The 26,285-nt window shown below is 43.3% G+C and overlaps 1 protein-coding gene across 1 annotated transcript; it reads right to left on the reverse strand.

The window, feature by feature from the left end:
- Positions 1-21,922: 21,922 nt before the first annotated feature.
- Positions 21,923-24,145, reverse strand: LOC116150730 (melanoma-associated antigen 10-like). Its single transcript, XM_031445395.2, is given in 5 exon segments — positions 21,923-22,617; positions 22,620-22,865; positions 22,980-23,231; positions 23,353-23,421; positions 24,061-24,145. Coding segments are annotated over 5 exon segments (1,347 nt in total).
- Positions 24,146-26,285: the final 2,140 nt, after the last annotated feature.

Genomic DNA, 26,285 nt, shown 5'->3' on the forward strand with positions numbered 1-26,285 from the left:
AGAAATTATAAAGGAAAATATTGAAAAATTTGTCCATATTAAGAAATACTAACTAAAGGAAAAGAAAAAAATGTGTAACAAAACACAATGTCACTGGTTAGTTTTTTCTGGGAAGCAATCTCTGAGACAGATTAGCATGCAGGAGGTGGATTGGGGAGTGCTCTTAGGGTCAACGCAGTCACCATAACATCCTCATCTGAATATATGGAGAGTTTTGGAGTTGGGATAGGCCCTCCAAATTGTCATGAATTGGGGCAAGGGGACTGGGCCTTTATACTCTTACACTTATCAGTTGTTGGATGTGAGCATGAACTTAGAGAGGCCATGAACTTGGGTGCATCTGAAGAGGGACTCAGCTGAGGGAGGTCAGCCTCTAACAGTCTCAGCAGCTGGAGAAATGAGAGTGGCAGGGGCAGGGATGTGGAAAGGTCTTGGTAGGGGCAGGGATGTGGGAAGGTCTTGGTAGCACACCACAGCATCCACTATAGTTCATCTCTCCCTTTGCTCAGGTTCATTTACTTCAAATAGATAAAATCTGGAGCAATTCACCCATGGTTATGTTGAGCTTTTTTTTCCTAAGGAAAACTTACAAGATCAGTGAACACATAGTGCCTGCCACTGAACTGGTCGTAGGGCCTTAACTAATATTATCATGTCCATGGTACTCTACCCATCCTGGATTTCCTCTGACTCTCAGCTAATATCTCTCTTGATCCAAGTAGCTTACCAGGTCAAGTGACTAAAAGGGTCTTTGAAGGTCTTTAGAAAGACTTAAAGGGTCTTTGAAATGACTAAAAGGGTCCTTGAAGGATCTGAGACTGGACAACAAGCTCTTCTTAGGCTATGGCTGGACAACTTGTCTGTCATTTTTAAGGGATACCTAAGACGTCAAACCTATTCTTGCCTGTCCCCATTGTCTAGCAGTGACCTTATCTCCTCCTGATTATTAGGGTCAATTTCCCCTGTCAGCATGGTGACTTGTGTCTGTTTGGCTGGTGCCAAAAGTGACCAGGAAGCAGCCATGAATTAAAATTGAGATATAGATGACATACAGCACTGAATACTTTTATTTGGGGGGGGGAGGTAATTACATTGTATTTATTTTTTTAATGGAGGTACTGAGGTTTGAACCCAAGACCTTGTGCTTGCATGGACTCTATCACTGAGCTATACTCTCCCCACAGCCATGGATTAAAATTTAACGGGACTCATTTGTTGTCCTCTCATGAAGGCACAATCTGGGAACCAAGAACTCTAAACCTGCAGAACCCAAAATTATGAGGATGGGAGGCACAAATTCCTCAAACAGACCACGGGGAGTGATGATAAGCAAGACAACTCTTACTCCTACTCCTTTGTTCCCCAACCTGTATATTCTTTTTTTATATTGGTCATTGATTTAGGATGGATAATGCTCCCTGGTGGATGACAGCCCATCCTCTCAGGGTTATCATCTCCAAGCTAGCACTTCAGCCGTGCCGTCAACATACCATTTCATCATTCTATCTGGCCAGCACCTACTCGGTGGTGCAGTATGTAATAGAATCCCAGGCATGTGCCCAATGTTGGACTCCTCTGGCAGGAAACTGGATCTCTGGGTCCAATTCAAGTTATATAAAATCCTGTCTCCATAGATCAAAGACTATGCATTTGAATAGTGGAGCTAGCTGAGGTCCTCCAGTAAAGAAAGGCAAACTCATATCCGTAGTGTGTTGATTGCAATTGAGATGAATCATTGCCTCATGCAAGCTGGAAGAGGTTCAATATAGTCAACTTGTCCCCAGATCACTTGTTTTTCTTCAAGAATGGTGATACATTGGGGACTCACCATTGGTCTCTGTTGTGGGCAAGATCAGCCTTAGTGAGTTGGTGATCATGCTGTTGTGCCTGCATAAAACCTCAACCTTGTCTTTGTAGTAGAGTTGGCAAATTTAGTAAATAAAAATCCAGGATATCCAATTAAATTTGAATTTAAGATAAATAACTAATAAATTTTAGAAAAAGTATGCTTCATTTGAGGTCACACTGTCTGTGGACTGCTACTAGCCTAGGGCTGAGCACTGTAGGGGTACTAGAGTTTGCACACTTCTGCCAAGTGCAGAGGGACTCCTCCAACAAGCAGTCTTTGCATAAGAACACCCCATAAATCAGTGAAACTTCATCAAACCTGCTCTGCAGTTTGAGGGTCTTCCTCCTATTTTTCCTTGCTTTTCCATCTCTTATTGGGTGTCAGACCTCATTCTCACCTGAAGGTTTTTCCACCTTACTCCTGCTCCTTCTTCCTTTATTTTTCACAAACATTACCCATCAACAAGTCTCTTGCTCTTCTAATCTCACCTTGGCATCTTCTTCCCAGATAACCTAAACTGACACAGTTGATACCATGAATAATACAAGAAGCACACAGTAAGGTGGGGTTCTGGGATCACTCACCACCTGGCTGGCAAAGAGCAACCCATCCTGAGTATGGGGCACAGATGGTATCTGAAACAGTGTGACAGCCCAATGCCTGAAGATTTCACTGGTGGTTATCTCAGAAAACATCTCAGTGGAGGGAGCCATATTGCTGATTCAAGCATATATGAAGACTATGGGGGATATCTTGTATACAAAGAGAGTGGAGTTGGCCAGTTATTACTAAATGTATTGATGCCCTGCAGACAGATAAAAAGAAATCTAGATGAGACTAGTTGACAGCAATTTTAATAAATTAAAGGATAAGGATGAGAGTCAGAGGGCCTCTTTGGAAGCTTATAAAGTGAACTATATCTCCTACAGTGGGAAAGCAGACATAAATAAGGAGAAAACACATAACTTAAGAGTCACACTTGCAATTAGAAAGTAGGATGTAAAACAATGGTCAAGATAAGAACATTTACTTATACTTTCTCCCCAGGCTTTGTTAATTATCTCACCCCTAGTCATAATATAGTCAGAAAAAATCAAGGCTGTCAGGATATCATGCAGAACATCATTCAGATCCATTGCACTGGCACCATCATACTGATTGGACAGGACGAGTAGAGGCCTCTGTAAGACACATGAGCTCAATAGCATGGGAGATAAACCCTATGAGGATTCAGGGACCTGACATTTCAATAACGTTTTTAAAGTCCAGTAATCAGAGGCATACCAGATGTCCCCTCCAAAGTGAAAGACAAATCTTTCGCCTTGAATCCTCCAGCACGAAGAAGAAAGTAGTGCTCTGGCCCATACACCAGGTGGCACAGAAGTCTGAGAGCCTTGGGAGAGGTGAGGTGCAGGAGAGGAAACTGCCGCAGGTCCAGGCTGCCATGCAAGCGGCAGTGTGGACTGTCTTATCTGACAGACCCCATGGTGTCAAAGGTATCAGTGATGGGCAAGGATGCATGTAAAGTTCAAAGCTGGCCCCTGTAAGAGAATTGCTACTCAGGCCCCTGGGGTTCTGGGGCGAGGCCATGCCATCAGTATCAGAGATTATACACCTTTCTAGAAATACTTTCTGGTGTGCTTCTGGGTCCTGGTAGAGACAGATGCTGAACTATGGGACATCAAGTGACTGTGCATCTTGGAGCTGGTTGCTGTCAGACCCACCTTGTCATAAAGACAGGCTCAATATCAGTTTATCCTAAATTGAGCCTGAGCAGCACCAGAGAGAAAGAGTAAGTGCCAGGGTACTTGTTACAGTTGCCCCAGCTTACACCAATGGTCATTTGAACCTGGCTGCAGGTCCAGGCTGCTGTGCAAGCAGCTAAAGGAGAAGGAAAAGGAATACTCTTGCTTTACAAATAAGGCAGGTTTAATAGTGGTTGAAAATTGAGGAAGGACAAAGGCTACACTGTAATCACACTGAGGGGTGATCTTAAAAGACAGTCTAGAGGGAAAATTTTCCCAATGGCTGGAGCTACAAGCTGTACACCTGGTCATCTGGTTATTAACTTTGTGTGGAAGAAGTGTCCCAGAGACAGAATTTTTGTGTCCATCCAAAATTCATGTGTTGAAGCTCTAACCCACAATGTGATGGTATTTGGAGATGGGACTTTTGGGACATAATTGGGTTAGATGAGGTCATGAGGGTGAAGTCTTCATGATGAGATTAGTGCCCATGATGGCTTTCTCTGTCTCTACATGCATCCCTGAGAAAAGGCCATGTGATAAGCACTCAACAAGAAGGCAGCCATCTGCAAGCCAGGAAGGGGGCCCGTACTAAGAACCAAATTTGCTGGCACCTCGTTCTTGGGCTTACCAGACTTTACATAACTGTGAGAAATAAATGTCTGTTGTTTAAGCCACCCATTCTCTCAAAATATATAATTCATTGAATAGGTTCTAGGTTTGAAAAAAGGCTGACATCCAGAAACTGGGCAAATGATCATAATTCTTTATTGGGGTCATCCTCATCCTCCTGATCATCCATATTTGATTTATTTTGGTTGTATGGATGGAACAATAGCCGTGGTATCTGCTACTAAGAAATCTTTCTTGCAATAACTATCCATAATCCTCATCAAGTTAGACTGGGGCTGCTACTCTGACCTTGTTGCTCATTCTGATAATTGTGCGCACCTGGCTTCTGAAGGTTACCCACCATCACCTGATCTTTACTGGGACCCTATTATTGCGATAGCCCAATTCTGTAGCAGCATCTTACTGGCTACATTGACCTTCAGACAGGCACCACTCAACTTCTGGGAATTACTGGTTTCCCTCTCAGGAGTTCATTCTTTACCACTTTGGTAGAGTGTCCTTCTGGCTCTCCTACAGAATATAGTCATTTGGGTGGGTTTTCAGGTTTTATGAAATACATTCACTCTTCCATATCCATTTCTCTAAGCACTTGAATCTCTTCTTCCACTGTCTTTATCTATCTATATTTAATTTTAAAAGAGTTTCTTTCTCTTTTTAATTTCTTTTTAATGGAGGTACTGGGGATTGAACATGGGACCTTGTGCATGCTAAGCATGCACTCTACCACTGAGCTATACCCCTACCCCTAGTTGACACATTTCACCTTGACTTAGTGTGGACCATCACCTTCTTCATGTTTCTAAAAGATATCCTACCAGCACATTAACACTATTCCAATGGGTTCTTGCCAGGCTATTAAATACTGTATTATACGAGAGTTTCCCCATATCTATAAAGTGTCCCTTATCCATTATTATGCTCTGCCTCCATTAATCTGACACTCTCAGAACCCAGTCCTATATAGTCTTAGAGCTCCCTTTGGTATATGTTAGCTTGATCTTGTAGCTCCTTTGGAGTATAGCCTGTTTCATCTACTAGCAGATTCAACATTTGTTCGACCATGTTATGTTGTGACTTAACCATAGCTATTGCTCAATTATATGGGAGGGTGAATGGGGACATATATTGAAGAGGATGCATGTTCTCATGCAAGGCAGCGATCTTTGCATAGCCTTCAAGCAAGTAGGGAGTATGTTATCTTTCTCAGGAAGGAATGGTTCACTTTGCAGACCCAGGGTTTCTGGGAAATTTGAGGAATCAAGATGTTTGAGTACATCAGTTCAGACATCCCCACTCAGTGCCCCAAGGTCCCACTCCATCCCAGTCAAGGCTCTAATCTTCATTAAGCCAACCTCCGGGAGCCTTGCAGGACATTAAGTCCTAACCAAACATCCATAAGACATTTGGTCCATGCTAAAATGTCCTTGATAAATGGTCCTGTCCAAAATGTCCACAAGACACTTGGTCTGCACCAAAAGGTTCTTGATATATGTAGGACCATTTAGTCCTGTCTAAAAAACCCATGAGACTTTTGGCCTATGATAAAAGATTCTTAGTATTTGTTCATATTTGGTTCTGTCTAAAATGTCCATGAAGATATTTCATCCACGCCAAAACCCCTTTATATTTCGTCCTGTCCAAAACCATTTGACATGGCCCAAATATGCCCATGGATGTTTTGGATAGGACCAAAGGTCTGCTAACCTCTAGAAGTTTAGAATTTAAGCTCATTCACTTATAATTAAGCTCTGGGTCTGAAAATCATCTTTTCCGACCTGCCTTCTGGTTGCAGAAGCAGGTCTCTTTATATGCTGCCAAGGAGATACACTGATTTTTACACTTAATTTTAATGGATATCTAATCACCCTCAGCCTTTGACTGTCTTTTTTCAATGTTTTCATTGTCCCCAGCATCATCTACCCATTCTATGGTTCTTATATTTATTATTTCCCCTGCATTTCTCAAACATCTGATATTTTGCATGCACCATGCATTCTCTTCCAATAGTGTACCAGTATTAGTTCACCATCAGTGAATGTTATCAATTGCACTGCTATCAGATTCTACCCACCACCAGTGACAATGTTCTTATTGCTGGCTTGCTTGTGGGTGAAGTGAGATGATTCAACTCAAAATACCATTTTACAGTTGGCTTTCTCACTCCTAGCACGAACAGTTGCTGGTTGGATTCCCCAAGAATCAGACTCTAAAATGGAGACTTGCATGTGAGTAGTTTATTGGAGAGTACTCTCTGAATCAACACTTAAGTCAGAAAGAAAGGAAGTAGGTTTGAATACATGAACTGTAATGTATTCATTACAGAGGCTTCAGCCAATCCCATGAGGAACATTGAGGCTGAGGTTACCTTTTAGAGTTGTCCTGAACTGAGACAAGGAAGTCAGGCCTTTATATCTCCACATGACCAGTTACTGGATACAAACTCTTCCCAGAAAGGAAATATGACTTAGGAAGGGTGACTTCCGCTGTGAGCAATCTCTGAGTGTCAAACTAAGGTAAGCCTTTAGCCACAAAGACTCCTGGCATCTGGAGAAAGGAGTACTTTAGTCATGAGGGCTGGAGATCAGAACTTCAACATCCACTCAATGCTCCATTAGAAGGTTTGAAACACAAACAACAAATTGTGAGTTATTTGCACTAAGGTTTAATGACTCTAAAATACCAGTGCTTTAACCAAATAAAAACAAAAGGCAATAACCACAATATAAAACTGGGGAAAGGATATGGAGAGAAAATTCATATCATGAATGGAAAAATATGTGAAAAATATATGAAAAATGTACAAATTTGCTAGTAATCTAAGATCCAAATGCACACACATACATATGTGTGTATATGTAAGTATGTAGTTAACAAGGATGAAAAAGATTAATATCACACAGTGTTAGGAGAGGAAATAGATTTTCTCCACATTGTTCTGTAAATTGGTGCCACCTTTTTGGAAGGATATCTATAAGTAATATGTATCAAAATATAAAATATGCATAACTTTTTATTCAGTTCATTACATTCCTAAGAATTTATCTCATGGAGATTATAGGACAAATGAGCAAAGATAAATATATATAGGGACTGAAAATCACAGCCTTGTGTACAAGAGAGGGCTTTTAAAATGACTTAATTGTCAATTAAGTGATTAGTAGTTTGAATACATTTATGACACTGCAAAACAAAGGAATGCTCTGAAGTTATTTTAGAAGTCTAAGATATGTCTGTCTTGACAGGAAAGATAGCCACAGAATTACTGAATGAAAAAAATCAGGCTGCAATGTACCAAGTTTAGTATTATCTCACTGAAATAAGCTGTTACTATAAAATTATATTTTCAATTTAATTTTAATTAATTTTATTAATTTAATTAATAAATAAATTTAATTTTTATTTTATTATTTGTACTTTTCTGTATTATTTCTATTTTCTAAAATGAGTATTTATTTTTTTAAAAGCAGAAATAAACTAATTTCATCATTAGCCTAACCATAGAATAAATCAGAAGTGGTGTCAAAAGACAGCTCCAAACCACAGGCACTGAGAAAAGCAGAAAAGAATAGTGGACAGCCTAGTAGACAGAGGGGAATCCAAAAAACTAGAAAAGGTAAATTATTCAAAAAGCACAGTAATCTAGGATTATTTTGTACAGGAGCAAATATAACACAATATTATAGAGAATAAAATAAGTGATACTCATAGGATGATTTTGAGTGACAAAGAAAACATTGAAGCCCATTTAATATTGCTTGCTAAAGAAGACAAAGAAATGTATACTTTAATTTTTTAAATTTTATTTTATTGAGTTATAGTCATTTTACAATGTTGTGTCAATTTCCAGTATAGACCACAATTTTTTAGTTATACATGAACATACATATATTCATTGTCACATTCTTTTTCACCGTGAGCTACCATAAGATCTTGTATATGTTCCACTGTGCTATACAGTATAAAATGTATACTTTTTAAATGGAGTTTCTACCCAGACAGTTAAAATAATAAAACATGGCAGTGCCTATAGGAGAAAGCTCAAGTTCTGTTGCAAATACCCTCTTGTGCAGCTTCTATTCACCGTAGAGTATTAGAAATGTTGATGAGTAATCCTGTCTTGAATAGAATATCGAGCTAACTCCTGATTATCCATGCGTGTGGGAACCAAGAACATTTAAATCATTAAATATTGTTAGGTTCTAGTCAAGTGGAATGGAGTGACTTAGAAATTTTTTTTTTGCCGGAGGTGAGGAGTGGCTCTGTTGCTAGTGAAATAAAGGGAGTAGGCAAGACAAATGGGTAATAACCTACGGAGGAAGGCATCCCTCTCTGAATAATCAGGAGCTAACTCAAAAACCAAATTAATAATATCCTAGGTTTTCTGAGAGGGAAGGACTATGAGAGGAGGCAGTCCATCCCTTCATAGTGGAGATGGGAGCAGGAGGTCCCTGAGAGTGGCAATATTTGGCCCTCTTAGTGAGTAGCTATGGGTCACTGAGTGCTCTCTAGGGCTTCTCTCTCACTTGCAGCTTGTGCAGGCTCACATTCCTCTATTTTTTCCCAGAAGCCCAGCAACCTTGGGCCTCCAAAGTCTAGCTGGGAATGGTGGGAGATACACGGGCCTGAGCCAAAGAAGTCAAGACTTCCTCAGTACATTCAGTCAGATAACAAAGAAGGTCACTATGGATTAATGCCAGTCTTGTATGACTTCTGGCACCATCTACAACAGATACAAGAGAAATAAATGGTGGAAAGAATCAAGCCCACCTGAAAAATCTGAGTTGGCAGAGACATGTGTGGAGAGAAGTCTTGAAAAACTCAACAGCATCCTGGATAAGTACAATATGGTGACTTTTGCATTTCATAAAATTAGATGTGACCTAACTCTGTATTTGGACAAAAAGGCAAAACATTAATGTTATCTGGAAGCCACTTGTATTAGTTTATTAGGGCTGCCATAACCAAGCTTCACAGATTGGGAGATTTAAAAAAAATAGAATTTTATTTTCTCACAGTTTGGGAGGCTAGAAGTCTGAGATGAAGGTGTTGGCAAGGTTGGTTCATCTGAGGCCGCAATCCTTGGCTTGGAGATGCTGTCTTTGCTCTCTCTTCTTACACAGTCTTTTGTACCTGTCTGTGTCCTAATCTCTTTTCATAATGACACAGGTAATACTGGATTAGGGCCCACCCATATAACCTCATTTTACTTTAATTATCTCTGTAAAGACTCTATCTTAAAATACAGTCACATTCTAAGGTACTGGGGGTGGGTGGTTAGGGTTTCAATATATGAATTTTGAGGGGTACAACTCAGCCCATAATACCATCCATAGAGCTTCTGTTATTTGTATGGACAAATAGACAAAGTGCACTGTCCTTCATGCTCCAGCTCTGAGCCACAGAGAAAAATACTGAAGACACAGGGAGAAACACTCATCTCCCCTTTCAGACCACTTACTCTTTCCCAGTGTGAGGATTTGCACCACTCTCCAGCTTATCACATAGGCCCTCAAGACTATTCACCTCAGAGTATTTAATAACTGTCCATCTGTGCTAGGCATTATGGGGAGCACAATGAGGAATATGGCCCTACAGTGACCCTCAAGTCGTTCATTGTCTTCTACATTGCTAAGAGCCAGATGAGCTCAAGAAGAGTGGGATGGATCAAGAAAGTTGTAGGGTCACTCAGAACAGGGAGAATGCAGTGGCTGCCAGGACAGATTCTGCCCCTGGAGCTAAAGACCCCAAACTCCGATAATAATGTAATTGAAGAATGAGGCAACTTGACTGCCAGAAATACAGGCGATTTTATTGGCAAAACATGCATCATTGCAATTAAAGTCCGGCAAAAGCCCATTCTTAAGCTGACCCTCAGAGAAACACAATTCTACGAAGAATTTACAAGCTTCAAAATCAAAATAATTTTCCATGGTCACGTCAATGGTTCTATGCCCCTCCCATTATAATAGACACAACCAAATGTCATGGGAGGAGAGTGGCTGGCCATTGGGGTGAATTAATGTGGAGAGAATCCTGTAAGACCAGCTGCTACAATTTTTGCCCTCTTCTGATATTATGAATATTCTGATATCCTGTTCATATCAAACAGAATATATATGATTCTTCTTTCCTATATATAGCTTTTGTTTTTACATTGAGTGGAAAAAATAACTGTGCCCAAGATCTGGAGACAAGTTGAATTACCAGAAACACCATGGTTCAGCTAGCTGGGAAGGAAAACTAAGGAAAACCAGAATGGAAATGTCTACCTATCTTTGGCTATACTGATTTGAAGAGTCTGGGTGCAGGATAGCATATCTGGAGTTTCAAGAATGACTAAATGGCCAATTTCATTTGAATATTAGACCTATGTATGATTTATAATATTACATCTCAAACAGAGACATGCCGCTCTGTGTTGGTGAGCTCAGGACAGGCTTTCCCTGGAGTTGGCTGGAGAGCAAGAGTGGCACCAGAGCAAGACCCATGGATTGAAAAGTATGAAATTCGGAGGCTAGCCTAGCATCTCAGCATCATCGGCCAAGGATTTGCACCATTTCTCTGATATGGGTTTGTTTTTCTAACAACATCATTAATTTTGGCATTCAGGAATATGAACTGAGATTCAACTGTGTGCCAGAATCTATGGATAAATGCTATTGAGAAAAATAAAGCAAAATAAGGGAGTTAAGGAGTATCTGGGAGTTGGGTAGGCCTTTTTTAAACTGAGGTCTCATAGGACACACTGATGAGGAGCCTGAGGGAGGTGAGGAAGTGAGCTATGTGGCTATTTGGGGAAAGACTGTTCTGTGCACAGGGAACAGGAAGTGCAAAACCCCTGAGGCAGGAGTACACCTGATGTGGATTAAGTACAGAATGGAGATCAGGGTGGCTGGACTCGATTGAACTCTAGGATGAGTAATTAGAGAGGTAAGAGAGTCAGAAGGAAGCCAGCTCATATCAGTTCACCTAGTCATCTGTAAGGATTTTGGCTATTGCTCTGAGTTTGGGGGCTCTTGAAAAGAAAAAAATGGCCTGATCTGATTTAGGTTTTTTAAAGGATCACCCAAGCTACAATGTGAAAATTAGTCTGCCATCACAAAAGGGCATAGATAGTGATATCACTTAGGAGACTATTGCCCAGGGAAGAGTTCATGGTAGCTGGGACCAGGATGAAGAGAATGAGAAGTAGATCGATAATGGGAAAATTGTCAAGGTTGAGCCAATAACATTTGCTGATGCACTGGGTAAATTTCTGCAGGTAAGATTTTTCTCTCCATTCACTGCATCACTTAAATTCTTGGTCTTTGCACAAAGGAGCACACCTGGAATTCCATGTCAGAAAGGGAATCCATGGGATCCTGTGCCTCTTAATTGATGACCTTGAAAACCCAGGATCTGAGGATGGATACTTAAACTGTGAAGCTTGCCTTATCTTGCAGGGCACATTCAATCTAGCTTCACTTGCACACTCTTAGTTTGAGCTCAATAACCATGTGGCATGCTTAATTCTTTGATAAATGCAGTTTTGTTCAGACTCTAGTGAAGCTGATAGGGAACTGAATTAAAGGCAGACAAGTAAAATTCTCAGATAATTTCCACTAGAGTAAGTATAAATTCAAGGAGGAAATGCAACATTATGAATTCTTCAAGGTCAAATATGCACATTTCAAGTAAAGGACTTGAGGGAAATCTCATAAAATGGACAAGAAGGGTCATCCAAACATGTGATAGCATCATGCAGCACTCCCCAAAAGGTGGAACCAGTGCTGCCAGGACTTGAGTGCAGTGGGAGTAACATGGTAAATGGCTTTTGTGTCAGAAGAATGGGCTTTTAAAAATTTCAAGAGGCCCTCTAAAAATAAAATAATTACTTCACAATAGAGACCTCATCTTGGTACACATTTCAAACATGTTTTATATTTTAAAAACTGAATAACAGTAGCCCACAATGTGGTCAGTTGAATGTTTCCCAAGTTTGACTAACAGTAAAGGAACTACAAATAGCCAGCCACGTGATGGTCAAAGTTCAAATCCAAGCTGTCAGGAGCAATGTGATAGTAACTCCATGCCAGGAAATGTTAGATCTTCATGAAGAAAGTGATTATGCTCTATTTTTTAGACCCTGACTAGATATCAATCTAAAAGACAGTAAGTGAAGAGGCAAGCACTTTAGGTGGTAGCCAAAGTAAGGACAAACTTTTGGTCAAAAGTACACAGGAGGAAGAGCATTCATATATGTGACCTTTGGAGAGGACTGAGAAAAAGGTAATGACATGAGGTCTCTGCAGAGTTTTGCTAAGTTGAAAAATAAGGGAGAAAGATCATACTCCTGCAGGACAATATGAAGAGTTTTGTTAACCCGCTCCCTCCCTAGTGGAATGGTAAAAAACTATACAACCAAAAGCAGCAGCAATCGTTTAAAGACTCTGGAAATGGTCCAAAGGGCAAAAACAAATGAAGAAACATCTATTTGACAATATCTACAAAAATTCCATAAGAAAAGCAAGAATCTGTGGTATTTAAATGAAGACTACTCCCTCTCTCCCACCTCCCTGTTCAGTGAGGCAGAGACTCTCAACACAGGAGATAACAGTAACAAAAACAATACCAAAGAACTAGAAAGGACAATTAAAACAGGCTCAGAGGACTACAGGTTTAGGAATTATTAGTCATGAATTTTAAATAACAATGTTTACTATGTTTAAGGAAATGAAACAATAGATTGAGAATTTTCTCTTTAGAAAATTAGTAATAATAAAAATAATACACAATGACTTTCTGGAACTGGATTTTGAGATTAAATTCAGTGAGGATCTCGTTGCAGGTAGAAAAATGGCATACTAGTAACTTATACTAAAATTATCTTTTATATTGCTTGGAGTGAGGCGCCTTTTGTAAGACTTTGGGAAATCACATATCTTTACCGCTTGATCAGTGTAGGAGTAATAATGACTATGTCTGTGAAGCAGGATGGTTAACTCTATTTTACCTCTGAAGGAAGAAATGTATTCTTGCCTCTGACTTCTTCCTTTATAGCATTATGTACCCAGTATAGGATGGTGAGTGACAATGGAGAGATTTTTTTAAACATTTTATTATGAAATTTTCAAATACACAAAGAGTTGAAAGAATTGTAAAATGGATGCATGTATTCTAGATTTGGCAATATTTATGAAATTTTAGAACTTCATAAATTAAAAAGGCGGCATAATCTTAAAATGTGCAAGAGACTATAACAGACTCTTCATAAAAAAGATAGACAATAACTATATAAAATGCTGGTCAAGCTACTTAGTAAACACAAGAATACAAATTTAAACCACCATTAAGATACTACAACATGGAAGGAGGGCTCCATAAACAAGGTAGATTCTTATCTGCATGGCATTGTATTTGCAAGTCTGAGAAAAGTTAACTGACTCCCTATCAAAGTTTTTTTATTTCTTTCTAGTTACATAAATGGTAAGCAGACAGAAGGCTGAACAAAATCCAGCAAGAAGTTGAACAATATTGGAAATAAATCATCAAGAGAATACAGGTTTATTTTTGGTAATCTAAATCACATTTAACATATTTATAAAATTTCAAAATAATGAAGGAAATCCATATTTGTTTCAGAGGGCTAGAAAGTATTCAAAGCATAAGTAAATAAATTATATTTCCACTAGCAAGAGAAAAACATGACTGCTATTTTGATATATACTTTCCCAGTTGTTTGTATGTCTACATGAACATATGTGTGTGTGCCCGTGTGTGTGTGTGTGTGTGTGCCACAGTCTTCCAATTTTGCTTTTAATTTGAATAAGTTTGAAATTTTGGGACATTTGTTATGCATAGATAATTTGAGTTTTAAATTTGGAATATAAAACTTATGCTTCTCGCCAGAATGAAATAATAGGGATCAAATGTACATGCCTACCTGAAACAACTGAAAAAACAGACAAAATATATGAAACACAACTTTTCAATTTTTTGGAATGAGGCAACAAAGGACACCGGTTTCTGATAGAAAATGAACGAATGAGGCAAGCCCTCCAACTGACCCCAGATGACTTCCTGGAGAGAGATTGCATACTGCAGTGCACAGTGGGGGAGCCTGATTGTCTCCTTGTGTTGAGGAGATGGAGCTGGGGGACGAGGGAGGCCAAGGAAGCTAGACGATGCAAGACAGGATGCTGGAGAGGAGAAAGGTGCACAGAGATCTCCTAAGTTCACATAGAGTTGGCTTAGTTCTTGTTCCCAGTAGTCAGAGTGGAAAACCTCCAAATTCATAGTGCATTGGTTAGAGTACTCAAAAGGATTTTGCCTTAGTAGTGAAGAAATATTGACCATAGATTAAACACTGCTCTCATCTTACCAACAAAGCTTAAAGCAAGAATCCAAAGAATCATACTATTTTCAAGTCACTTAACTGTGTCCCAGTTAACTCTTATAGAAACCATTTCAATGGGATTAAGCTACACAGCTTTAGTAGATTGTATTTGGTTCCTGTTGCTGCTGTAACACATTACCAAAATTATCAAGGTTTAAAGCAACACAAATTTATTCTCTGACAGTTCTAGAGGTCATAAGTTTAAAATAAGTCTTACAGAACTAAAATCAGTCCTGGTTCCTTCCAGCCTCTAAAGCTGCCAATATTCCTTGGCTTGTGGCCAAATCACTCCTATCTTTGTTTTTGTGGTCACAATGCCTTCATGTCTTTTTTTTTTTTTTTCAAACATCCCTCTATTTCCCTCTTGTAAGGACCCTTGTGATTACATGTAGCGCCCATCCACATAATCCAGTATAATCACAATATATCACATGATCCTTAATTTAATCACACCTGCAAGGTCCTTTTTGCCATATAAGGTGACATTCATAGGTTTCAGGGATTGAGACATGGGTATCTTTATGGGGGTTATTATTCAGCCTACCATACAGATTTTGGTTGAGATTAGGGAATCTGGACATCAGTCAAGGGGACTGTGTGCCATGTTGGGAACAGAGGCAAGAGGTGAAAGGAAAAATGAGTCAAGCTCCCTGCTCTTGTTGAGGGTGTTTGAACATGACCTAAGAATACTTCCAAAAGAAGGAAGCATGAGTGGAAAGATCAAGTCAGTTGGTGTTGAGAGGCTACTGGGTCAAGGGAGAGACCTGTTTCCAAGAAGAGTCTGAAGCAGACACAGGCTTGGGCAGACAGAGACAGGGATTGAGATCATCAAGAAGGAAGAATCTGTGCAAAATCCTTACTGGGGGGTAGGCTGGAAGAAGAATAACCAATTCTCTACTGAGAATAGAGAATAGATGAGTAGATAGGAAGCCAGTGTGTGCCTATGTGTGTCTAGTTCAGGGAAGGTGGCAATAAGGACTTTGGGAAGCAAGAAATGGGATGGTAAAGTGTGCTGGGGATGCAGAGGTTGGAGGTCACAAGTTGTTGACAGTACTGAAAAGCCACGCAGCAAAATTGACACTCAGGGTATTGGACAGAATGGAGTCTGAATCCGTATAAATACCTCTGCAGGAGCATGAGGAAGTCTACAGGCTTTCCCAGCCATACTAAAGAGGAAGCCTAGAGTTGTGTGGCTGGGTATCAGGACCGACTGCCCCAAGAAGAAGGACAGAGTACTATTGAGTGGACAGGATTCCAGGTTTAAGGTCCTGATTCTGATTTCAACCAGACTACTCTGCCTTCCTAATGTTCATGGAATGGATTTCTGTGGAAGGCTTCAGTTGAAATAAAAGATCCCACCTCTAAGATTTTGACAACCACAGTCTTCCAGTTAGATACAAGATGCATCACAGAGATTTTCCAGTTAGATATAGGATGAATAGGATGGATTCAAGGAATCCTAGTCTCCTGAGACCAATGTTGTCTCCAGCACCTTGCTCTGTTATGGGCAACTTGAGTTACTGCAGAGCTGCCAGCTGCCTGAAATGAGGTTAGAGAAGTTAACTAAGTGTCTGAGTACTGGTGGATGTATGCTCAACCTTGACAAGGATGCCAGGAGCACAGTATTAAAAGTAACCTGAGGTGGCATATATATGCCTATACTCAACTGTAAATCCCCAAACAGAGGAATATTTTCTGTGTTTCTTTAAAACATATATATATATGTTATACATATATATGTATTTATATATATATATGTGTGTGTGTGTGTGTGTGTATGTGTGTGTGTGTGTATATATGTGTGTGTGTGTGTGTGTATATATATGTGTGTGTGTGTGTGTATATATGTGTGTGTGTGTGTGTGTATATATATATATAATTACTGGACGGTCTCATTCACTGATTCAAAATGTGGAGGCTGCCTCCTGCCTGGGCCTTCTGCCTCCATGGAAGAAACACAAAGTGCTACAACTGCTCACATAACTCATAATTCCCATGGGAAACTACCACTGAGGGTGTCACTGTGGATATGTCTTCCTCAGGCCCCAAGACCATCTTGGAGGTGGGTATGCTCTCCACAGGATGGTCCGTGGTACTTCCTGTCTTGGGTTCCACATGTCCCTATCAGTTTGATAAGGAAGGGTGTCATCCCCATGGGTTTTCCATCTACCCTGCAAATATCTGCACATTGGGCCAATCTTGTATCCCAGACTATGTCTGGTGGCAACATGGGCCAGCCATTATAGCACAGGACACCTGTCCTTATTGTGCCAAGAACTCAGAAACCCTGGGAAGCAGCCTGAGCCAGAGACACTACCCGGACAGTTTTTCAAAGCATGTCCATACTCAGCCCTTTATCCGCAGAGTCTGAGGAGGTTAGTCCCTTGGCTTTCCCCTTCCAATTTCACCCTCCTTGCAGCTCTGCAGCCCCTTTCACGGCTCATGGGTATTCCTGGTCTATCTCAGCTGTCCCCAGTCACCAACCCCACTCACTCACAGAGCCCTGACCTCGCTGGAGGGCTGCACTGCACCCAGGGGGAAAGTCCCCAGCCCCCAGCAGGCATCACGGCAGCTCCCAGTCCTGAGACACTGGCGAGGGTGCACTGGACCGCTAGAATAGTCAAGAGATGAAGCTCCTCTGAATGATGCAGGGAGCCAGGTGTGCTGTTCCTGACAGAGGTAGGGAGACTCTAAGATTGGGGTGCAGTGTCTGGCATGCTGTTGGTCCGTTCACTCGATAGACCTGGCCGCTCAGACCACTCTGCAACTTCCAGCTGGGGAGGATGATCCAGAGATTTCCCCAGCCTGTTCCTCTTCCTTGTCCTGTATGCCTTCCGCTCCCCAACTTCTCTCCCTCAGGATCCTTTTCCCTACACTGAACTCTGGATTCAGGGCCCTGGCTGCCGGCCTGCCTGGGGGGTCTCTGGACTTGGCTTTGCACTTGGTCTCTCTTGTGGACTCTGCAATGGCTCTCACTGAGAGGATGCTCTCAGTGCCCCTCACTAGCTTGGGGTGTCCTGTCTGGTGCCCTTCCCTGCTCCTAGTCATTCTGACCAAACTGTCCCTTCTCAAAGTAAAAGGGAAACACCCTGTTGATATTTCAGAATTTTAATCATTTGTGATTTTTTATGAGAATATGAATTGGTATAGCAGTTTTGGAATAAAATTCCAGAAACATTTATAAATTGTTAAACTATTCACACCCTTTCCATGCTCTTCATTAGTATATATATAAAGAAAACATCCACATTAATCCAAGAATTCAAAGATGTTCATTTTGGGGAGGGTATAGCTCAGCGGTAGAGTGCCTGCTTAGCATGTACAAGGTCATGAGTTCGATCCCCAGTACCTCTGTTAAACAAAAACTGATAACAATAATAAATAAATAAATAAACCTAATTACTTCCCCCAAAAGCAAAACAAGAAAAATTAAAAATAAAAAAGATGTTCATTTCATTTTGTTAGTCATCAACAAAGGGAAAACAACTAACGTGTCCAACAGGAAGAGATTGTTTAACTAATTATGATATACACATACTTTAGCACTCCAGGGGGTAGTTTCAAAAGTGAGGTAGAGTTGTATGTGCTGTCATGGGAGGGTCCTGCCTTCTTTTTGTTAAGTGACAAAGGCTGGTGGCAGAGCAATATCACACGATTACTTAAGTATGCCAAATAAAACCACTAGGTTTTTTAGAATATATATATATTTGAAATATATATATATTATAAATATATATATATAGAATACATATATATATGAAAAAGCCCATAGGCAGCTCTAAAACAACTTACACTGGATTGTTAGTTGCAGTCATTTCTGAGTAGTGAGCTGAATTGTGGAGAAACTTTGAAAAGGGGATACTGTGATTTTTCTGTATTTTTAGACTTTTTTGAAATAGGACCCTATAAACTACTACCTTTGTAATTAAATGATTTATGTAAACCTAACAACAGAAGTAGCAGCTGTGTCAGTTAAAGTGACTGCTACCTGATGCAACAAACCCTGTATGTGAGATAATGTTTTGCCTATATTTTCTTCAAGGAGGTTTATTGTATCTGGTCTTATGTTTAAGTCTTTGATCCTTTTTGAGATGATTTTTGTGTATGGTGTAAGGGAGTGTTCTAGCTTCATTGCTTTACATGCTGCTGTCCAGTTTTCCCAACACCATTTGCTGAAGAGACTGTCTTTATTCCATTGTATATTCTTGCCTCATTTGTCGAAGATTAGTTGACCAAAAGTTTGTGCGTTCATTTCTGGGCTCTCTCTTCTGTTTCATTGGTCCATATGTTTGTTCTCCTAGGGCAGTCTACCCAAGCAATAGAAATAAAAGCAAGAATAAACAAATGGGACCTAATCAAACTTACAAGCTTCCACACAGCAAAGGAAACCATAAGTAAAACAAAACAACAACCTACGGAATGGGAGAAAATTTTTGCAAACGATGAAACCGACAAAGGCTTGATTTCCAGAATATATAAGCAGCTCATACGACTTAGTAAGAAAAAAAACAAACAACCCAATTCAAAAATGGGCAGAAGACCTAAACAAGCAATTCTCCAAGGAAAAAAATGCAAATGATCAATAGGCACATGAAAAAATGCTCAATATCACAGAGAAATGCAAATCAAAACTACAATGAGGTATCACCAGCCAGAATGGCCATCATTCAAAAGTCCACAAATGACAAATGCTGGAGAGGCTGTGGACAAAAGGGAACCTTCCTACACTGCTGGTGGGAATGCAGTTTGGTGCAGCCACTGTGGAAAACAGTATGGAGATTCCTCAAAAGACTAGGAATAGACTTACCATGGGACCCAGGAATCCCACTCCTGGGCATATATCCAGAAGGAAGCCTACTTCAAAAAGACACCTGCACCCCAATGTTCACAGCAGCACTATTTACAATAGCCAAGACATGGAAACAGCCTAAATGTCCATCAACAGATGACTGGATAAAGAAGAAGTGGTATATTTATACAGTGGAATACTACTCAGCCATAAAAACCGACAGCATAATGCCATTTGCAGCAACATGGATATCCCTGGAGAATGTCATTCTAAGTGAAGTAAACCAGAAAGAGAAAGAAAAAAACCATATGCGATCACTCAAAAGTGGAATCTAAAAAAAAAAAAAAAGAACATAAATACAAAACAGAAACAGACTCATAGACATAGAATACAAACTTGTGGTTGCCAAGGGGGTGGGGGGTGGGGAGGGACAGACTGGGATTTCAACATTTGTAGATACTGACAGGCATATGCAGAATAGATAAAGAAGATTATACTGTATAGCACAGGGAAATATATACAAGATCTTGTGGTAGCTCACAGTGAAAAAGAATGTGACAATGAATATATGTATGTTCATGTATAACTGAAAAATTGTGCTCTACACTGGAATTTGACACAACATTGTAAACTGACTATAACTCAATAAAAAATGTAAAAAAAAGAACAACTCGGTACACTTTCTCTCTTAGAGGAACTATTATTTAATTTCAATGTGGGGGAGCCTTCCCCAGCTGGATGGAACTCAGAGTTCCTAGAATTTGAGTCAAAGACCAACTCCATCCTCCCTGCTCTGGCTGCTCTTCCATGCAAACTATGATTTTCATTCATTTTACTCCCATCAAAGATACAGCCCTTGCTTACATCTGTCCAAACTGTACTTAAGATTATCTAACTCAAATGTCCTTTAAATGCAGTGGGTTCTGGCTTTCCACGGCCAGGGAAAAGAGTGTCAGTCTAGAGGGTACCACTTCAAAGCAGTATCATCATGTATCTCCAGAAATCCTTGCAGATGATGTGTATAAAGCAACTAGTCCATGCACTGTATTCAGTTGCACTGGAACAAGAGTGTAGGGCACCTACCCCATCTGTCCCAGGTGGAGATTTCTCTCTGTTTTTTCCACCATCCGAAAAATAACTGCTAAGTGCAAGTTTCTATTCCAGGCTTTCCTGTCACCCCTAAGACACAGTGTCTGCAAGTCTGGCCACTGCCACCACCCAGCTTCATTACACCCAGCTCCTCCAGAAGGAATTGCAGTTTCCCAAAGCTCCAAACTGCCCTGGCTTGGGGCATTTACTTTTGAGTATTACCTGTAGCCCCCACTTTTTCATCCCTTTTTTTACATGTTATTTAGTACTTAGGTCTTAGTCCTTAGTTAGAACTTAGAGACTATCTCACCATTTTCCTGATATGAGTGCTGCTCCTAGACCCCAACTTTATGGATGGGGGTGTCTTGCTTATCCCAGTGTCCCTCCTACTTACACAGGGTCAATCCCTAATTAATGACTGCAGAATAAAAGAGCCAATGAGTAGGGAGTCTTATTTATTAAGATTTAATATCTCCTACATTCTTCAATAATCCAAGCATATCCAGGTATGTATCTTTTAATTTTACAGAACAACACAATAAAAGGGATAAGGGAAGGCAAGAATTTACCATTTTTTTCTTTTTTTCTCGATTCCTCTATTTACCAGCTATTTTAGTGCAGTCTTCTTTCACATTTCCAAGGAAAGTTCTTTTCCAATGCCATGTTATGTTGTTCAACATCACAAAATAAGATGGAAAGTTTCCCAATTAATTTTACAAAATAGCAAAATGTAGAAAATGTTAAAAGCAGCAAGAGAAAAGCAACTTGTTACCTGTGAGGGAGCCTCCATAAGAACAATAGCAGATTTTTCAGCAGAAATTTTACAGACCAGAATACAGTGACATGATATATTCAAAGGACTGAAAGGAAAGAAAAACTTCCAAGCAACAATATTCTACCCAGCAAAGTTATCTTTCAGAATTGAAGGAGAGAGAGTTTTCCATTCAAGCAAAAGCTAAAGGAGTTCATTACCACTAAACCAGCCTTATGAGAAATGTTAAAGGGACTTCTTGAAGCTGAAATAAAGGTCGCTAATTAGTAACAAGAAAACATATGAAAGTATAAATCTCATTGTAAATGTAAATATATAGTAAAGGTAGTGGATTAATCATTTATAAAGCTAGTATGAGGGTTAAAAGACAAAAGTAGTACAAAATAACTGTAGCTACAAAATAGGCAAAATACTCACTTCTTGCATAAACAGCAACGCATTTGTGGTCAACGTCATTTGTAAACTCAGAATTTGAACTTAATTAAACTTTCTATTAATAGGAACAACATTTGAAAAATACCAAAAGAGAAAAAATAATCTCCAAATTACTCTTATATACCAGAAACACAAAGGTGTTATATACTCAATCCTCTCAAGCCCCATCCTGCCTCTTCACTACTTAGAATGGTGACTATTCTCTTCAAACTGAGTGAATAGTCTGCCTCAGACTTCACTTGTGGCGACAGAAGCTGTTGGGTGTGACCCTGGCCCTGGCCCTACCAGTGGCTCTGACCCTACCACTGGCCCTGACCCTACTACTGGCCCTGGCTGCAACTCTGGCTTGAGATCTCTTTTCCTCATCTCTCAAAGCATCCTCATACAAGATAGGAAAGGCATTGGGGATGGTACCATTTATTTTGGCCAAAAGCTCTAGGATTTTCATCTTGCTGGTCTCTGCGTGGGCCCGGGGACCCCACAGGAACTCGTGGCGAGCGGGATCGCTGTTGGCCACCTGCCGGTACTCCAGGTACCCCTCCTGCACCCACACTTTGGTGATGAGTTCCCTGGGCTCCCCATAGATGAAGTGCTTCCTCCCAGCACAGAGCCCCATCACACTCAGCACTTCCCAGATGTTCTCCTCAGGGGAACAGTTGCCATCCATGAAGATCACACTCAAGATATTTATAAGGAGGCCAGTCTTGGGTACACTTTGGTCATCACTCAGCATCCCATTGTAGGTGAGGCCCAAGGTGTTGACCAGGACATAAGAGTGGCTGATGGGGTCCAATTCTTTCACATCAATGCCAAAGACCAGCTGGAGGCACTCAGAGGCTTGGCTGAGGATCACAGGGAAGTGGTCCTGGTAATCTTTGATTACAATAAGCATTTCTACTTTTGTGATTAGCTCTTTTGTGTGATATTGAGGAGCAGGAACCCCACTAGATCAGCCACCTTATCTTCTATGGCATCTTTAAACAAGGACCCAGTGACTGGCAGGGACTGCAAAGTGCTTGGGCCCTTCCCATCTTGGCTGCTGGAGCCCTGATCTGATTTGATTGATGGTGTGACTGCCATGGCAATGTGGGAGGAGCAGACTCTCTGAGAACCCTGGAGAAGACTTGGTGTCCCAACAGCACCAGAAACCTCCTTTATGGTGCTTGGGATGAGAAAATGGGAAGATAAGAAGGAGGAGGGAGAGGAGGAGGAAGGGGAGGAGGGAGAGGAAGAAGAGGAGGTGGTGGAGAAAGACGAAGAAGTACTGGTGGAGGAAGAGGAGGAGGAAGAGGAACAGGAGGAGCCGGAGGAGGAGGAGGAGGAGGGAGAAGAAGAGGAGGAACAGGGGGAGGAAGGAGAGGAAGGGGAGGAAGAGGAGGAGGATGAGGAGGAGGAAAAGGACGAGGCTTCCTCCTCCTGAGACTCAGGAATGAGTGCGCTCAAAAGGCTCCACACCCTGCTTTCAGACTGAAGACCTTCCTGAAGCATGCAATGCAAACACTTGGTGTAACACCAATGCTTTGGAGTGGGAAGCATGATAACTCCTGTTAGCAAGAGTATGGACAGAAGGTGGGCAACTGGATCCACAGGCCTGGGGGAGAGAGGGAGTGTCAGCGGCTCAGGCTGAGAAACCCACCGTGGGGGGCTCTGACAAAGGCCACTTACTGGTCTCCTCTTCAGGGGTGCCCTCGGCCTCACAGGGGCTCTCCTCCTGGTGGACGGTCGTCTGTGAACCTGACGTGGGAAGTGAGGCGGCTCCTCAGGGTGCAGCCAGCACAGCCCGAGGTTCTGGGGGCGACAGGGGGTGTGTGGAGTGGACGTTGGCCTTGTAGGGTCCCCTCTGTTCCGGGAGCCCCCGGGTACACACTCAGGGCCCACACCTCACCTTCAGTCCTGGCACTGCCAGCCTCCTGTGCTCTGTGACCCGAGAACACGTGTCTCAGACCTAGGCCTTCCCGGTGTCTGGAGCCCCTGGGAGAGAAAGGAGGGGAGACCTCGGATCTACACTGTGGCACAGCCCTGGACCCGCGTGCTGGCAGGAGGCCTGGGCTCTGGCAGGTTCCCACTCTTCTAGGGTGGGAGGTCCTGTCCGCGCTAACTCAGGGTCCTCACCGCGACTCCAAGCGGGACCTGGGATTCTGCTCTGCAACCACCTGAGGGCCCCATCCTGATAGTAGGTCCCCGGTCTCTCTGAGCCCTGGATGCCGAAGTCAGGACACACCACGTGTGCTCATCCCGCATTGAGGCCTCCCAGGGCTGACAGCAGGGGCAGGATCGGTTGCGTCCCCTCTGTTCTGGGATCTCGGGTCCCTCACTCCTCCCTCGGGGTCACCTTGACTCCTGGCAGGACCTGGGATTCCCCTCTCAGCCCACCTGAGGCCCCGCCCGTCATACCAAGACCCCAGTCCCTCTGAGACCCGCATTTCAGGAACTGCTGCCCGAGGTCCTCCTGCCCCATGGCCTCCCACGACTGACTCTCTTCTGGGGTCCAGGGTCCCTGAATGCAAACTCGCGGTCGTCACCTTCACTCCCGGGCGGCCCTGAGATTCTCTCCTCCGCAGACCTGAGGCCCCCTCCCTTTCACTATGTCTCCAGTCTGTCTGAGACTCGAATGCGGAAGTCAGGACAAACCACGTGGGCCTGTCGTCCCCTCGGGGCGCCGGACAGCTGAAAGCAAGGGCGACTCTCTGTGGGATGGCCACTTTTCTGGGTTCAGGGGCCCCTCCTTCCTGCTTGAGGGTCCTCACTTTGACTCAGGCGGCATGTAGCCTCCCCTTGGAGCCCCCGAGGCCCCGCCCCTCATCCCAGGACCCCAGTCCCTCAGAGACCCGGATGTCAGGAAATGCCGCCGGTGATCACCCTGCCCCTAGGCCTCCAAGGTCCAACACTGTCTTGGGGTCCAGGATCCCTCCGTTCTCCCTCGGGGTCCTCACTTTGACTCAGGCGGCATGTAGCCTCCCTTTGGAACCCCCGAAGCCCCGCCCCTCATCCCAGGACCCCAGTCCCTCCGAGACCCGGATGGCGGGAAATGCCGCCGGTGCTTATTCCGACCTATGGCCTCCCAGGACCGACTGTGTTTTGGGGTCCAGGGTCCCTCACTGCTCGCTCGCGGTCGTCACCTTCACTCCCAGTGGGACCTGGGATTCTCTCCTCTGCAGATCTGAGGGTCCCCCCCTCATCTCACACGAAGTCCCCGGTCTCTGTGAGACCAGGGTGCCGCAGTCACGACACAACACGGGGGCCTGTCCTGCCCTCGGGCCTCCGGACAGCTGATAGCAAGGGCCCCTTTCTGTGGGATGGCCTCTTTTCCGGGTTCGGGGTCCCCTCAGTTTTCCCTCAGGGTCGTCACTTAGGCGTCGTGTCGTCTAGCCTCTGGCCACCCGAGGCCCCGCCCCTCATCGCAGGACCCCCGTCCCTCGGAGACCCGGGTGTGAGGAAGTCAGGGCCCCACGAGTGCTCATCCCACCCAGGCCCTCCCAGGGCTGACAGCAGGGGCGGGGATCTGTGGGGCCCATGCTGTCCTCCGTCAGGGTCCTCACCTTGAGCCCCGGCGGGTCCTGGGACGCCCCCTTGTTGAGCCGAGCCCACACCTTCACACCAAGGCCCTCACTGCCCAGAGACCCCCAGGGGCGTCTGTGGACTCACAGCAGGCCACCAAGCCCAGGGCTTCCCAGGACTGTGGACGCCAGGCGCTGAGATGGATTCCCCGGGGGTCCCTCAGCCTTCCCTCTGCTCCTCACCTGGGCTCCAGGCTGGGCCTGGGCCCCTCCCTCTGCCCACCTCAGTTTGCTCCCCTTGGACCCAGGCCCCTCCACAGCCAGGACCCCCGAGAGGGAAGCGGGGGTGGGGGTTGGGGCACTGATCCCCGCAACCCTGCCTGCGGTCTCCCAGGGCTGACAGCAGAACCGACCTGGATTCCCTGCAACCCGAGTCCCTCCACACGGTTCTACCTTGACTCCTGGCAGCGCTGGGCTCCTTCCCTGTGCAGACCTGAAGCCGGCCTCCCTCACCCAGGCCCTCACCTCTCTCACCCCCCAGGGAGGGGGCATCAGCGCCCGTCACATCCGGACCCCGTGCCCGGGGGTCTCCCAGGGCTGTCGGGAGGGCCGGAGGTGGATTCCCTGTTTGGAATTCAGCCTCGGTGGGTGTTTCCTCCCTGCGATGTCCAGGACCATTCCTCATCTATGGCTTTGGATTCTGACCATCGAGGGGAGCTGACCCATCAGTGTAAGTGTCCAGCAGACCGTTTCCAAGAACACACCCCAGTAAATCCTACCCCAAGTTTGGGGCGGTTACCAAACCTCTTCAACTATATATGCCAGGACGGAGTACACTGTGAGCCACGTCAACCGCCACTCCTCCCTGCAGTTGGAGCATTCTGAGTGTCCTAGCAGCTCAGGCAGGATAACCAGGTCTCTAAGCATCCCTGAACAAAGTACACCTTCCCCCCTCGCCCAGGAGATGTATCCACGATCCCAGAGGGACTTCTCAGAGCAATCTCCCACCTGACACGTTCCTCTCACCACTAACAAGCGCCGTCTGCACGTCTGCCTGCCGCCACCACCCAGCTTCATTACCATCACCTCCCACAGAAGGAC

Source organism: Camelus dromedarius, chromosome X (assembly GCF_036321535.1).
Source record: "Camelus dromedarius isolate mCamDro1 chromosome X, mCamDro1.pat, whole genome shotgun sequence".
In the NCBI taxonomy this organism is placed as follows: Eukaryota; Metazoa; Chordata; class Mammalia; order Artiodactyla; family Camelidae; genus Camelus; species Camelus dromedarius.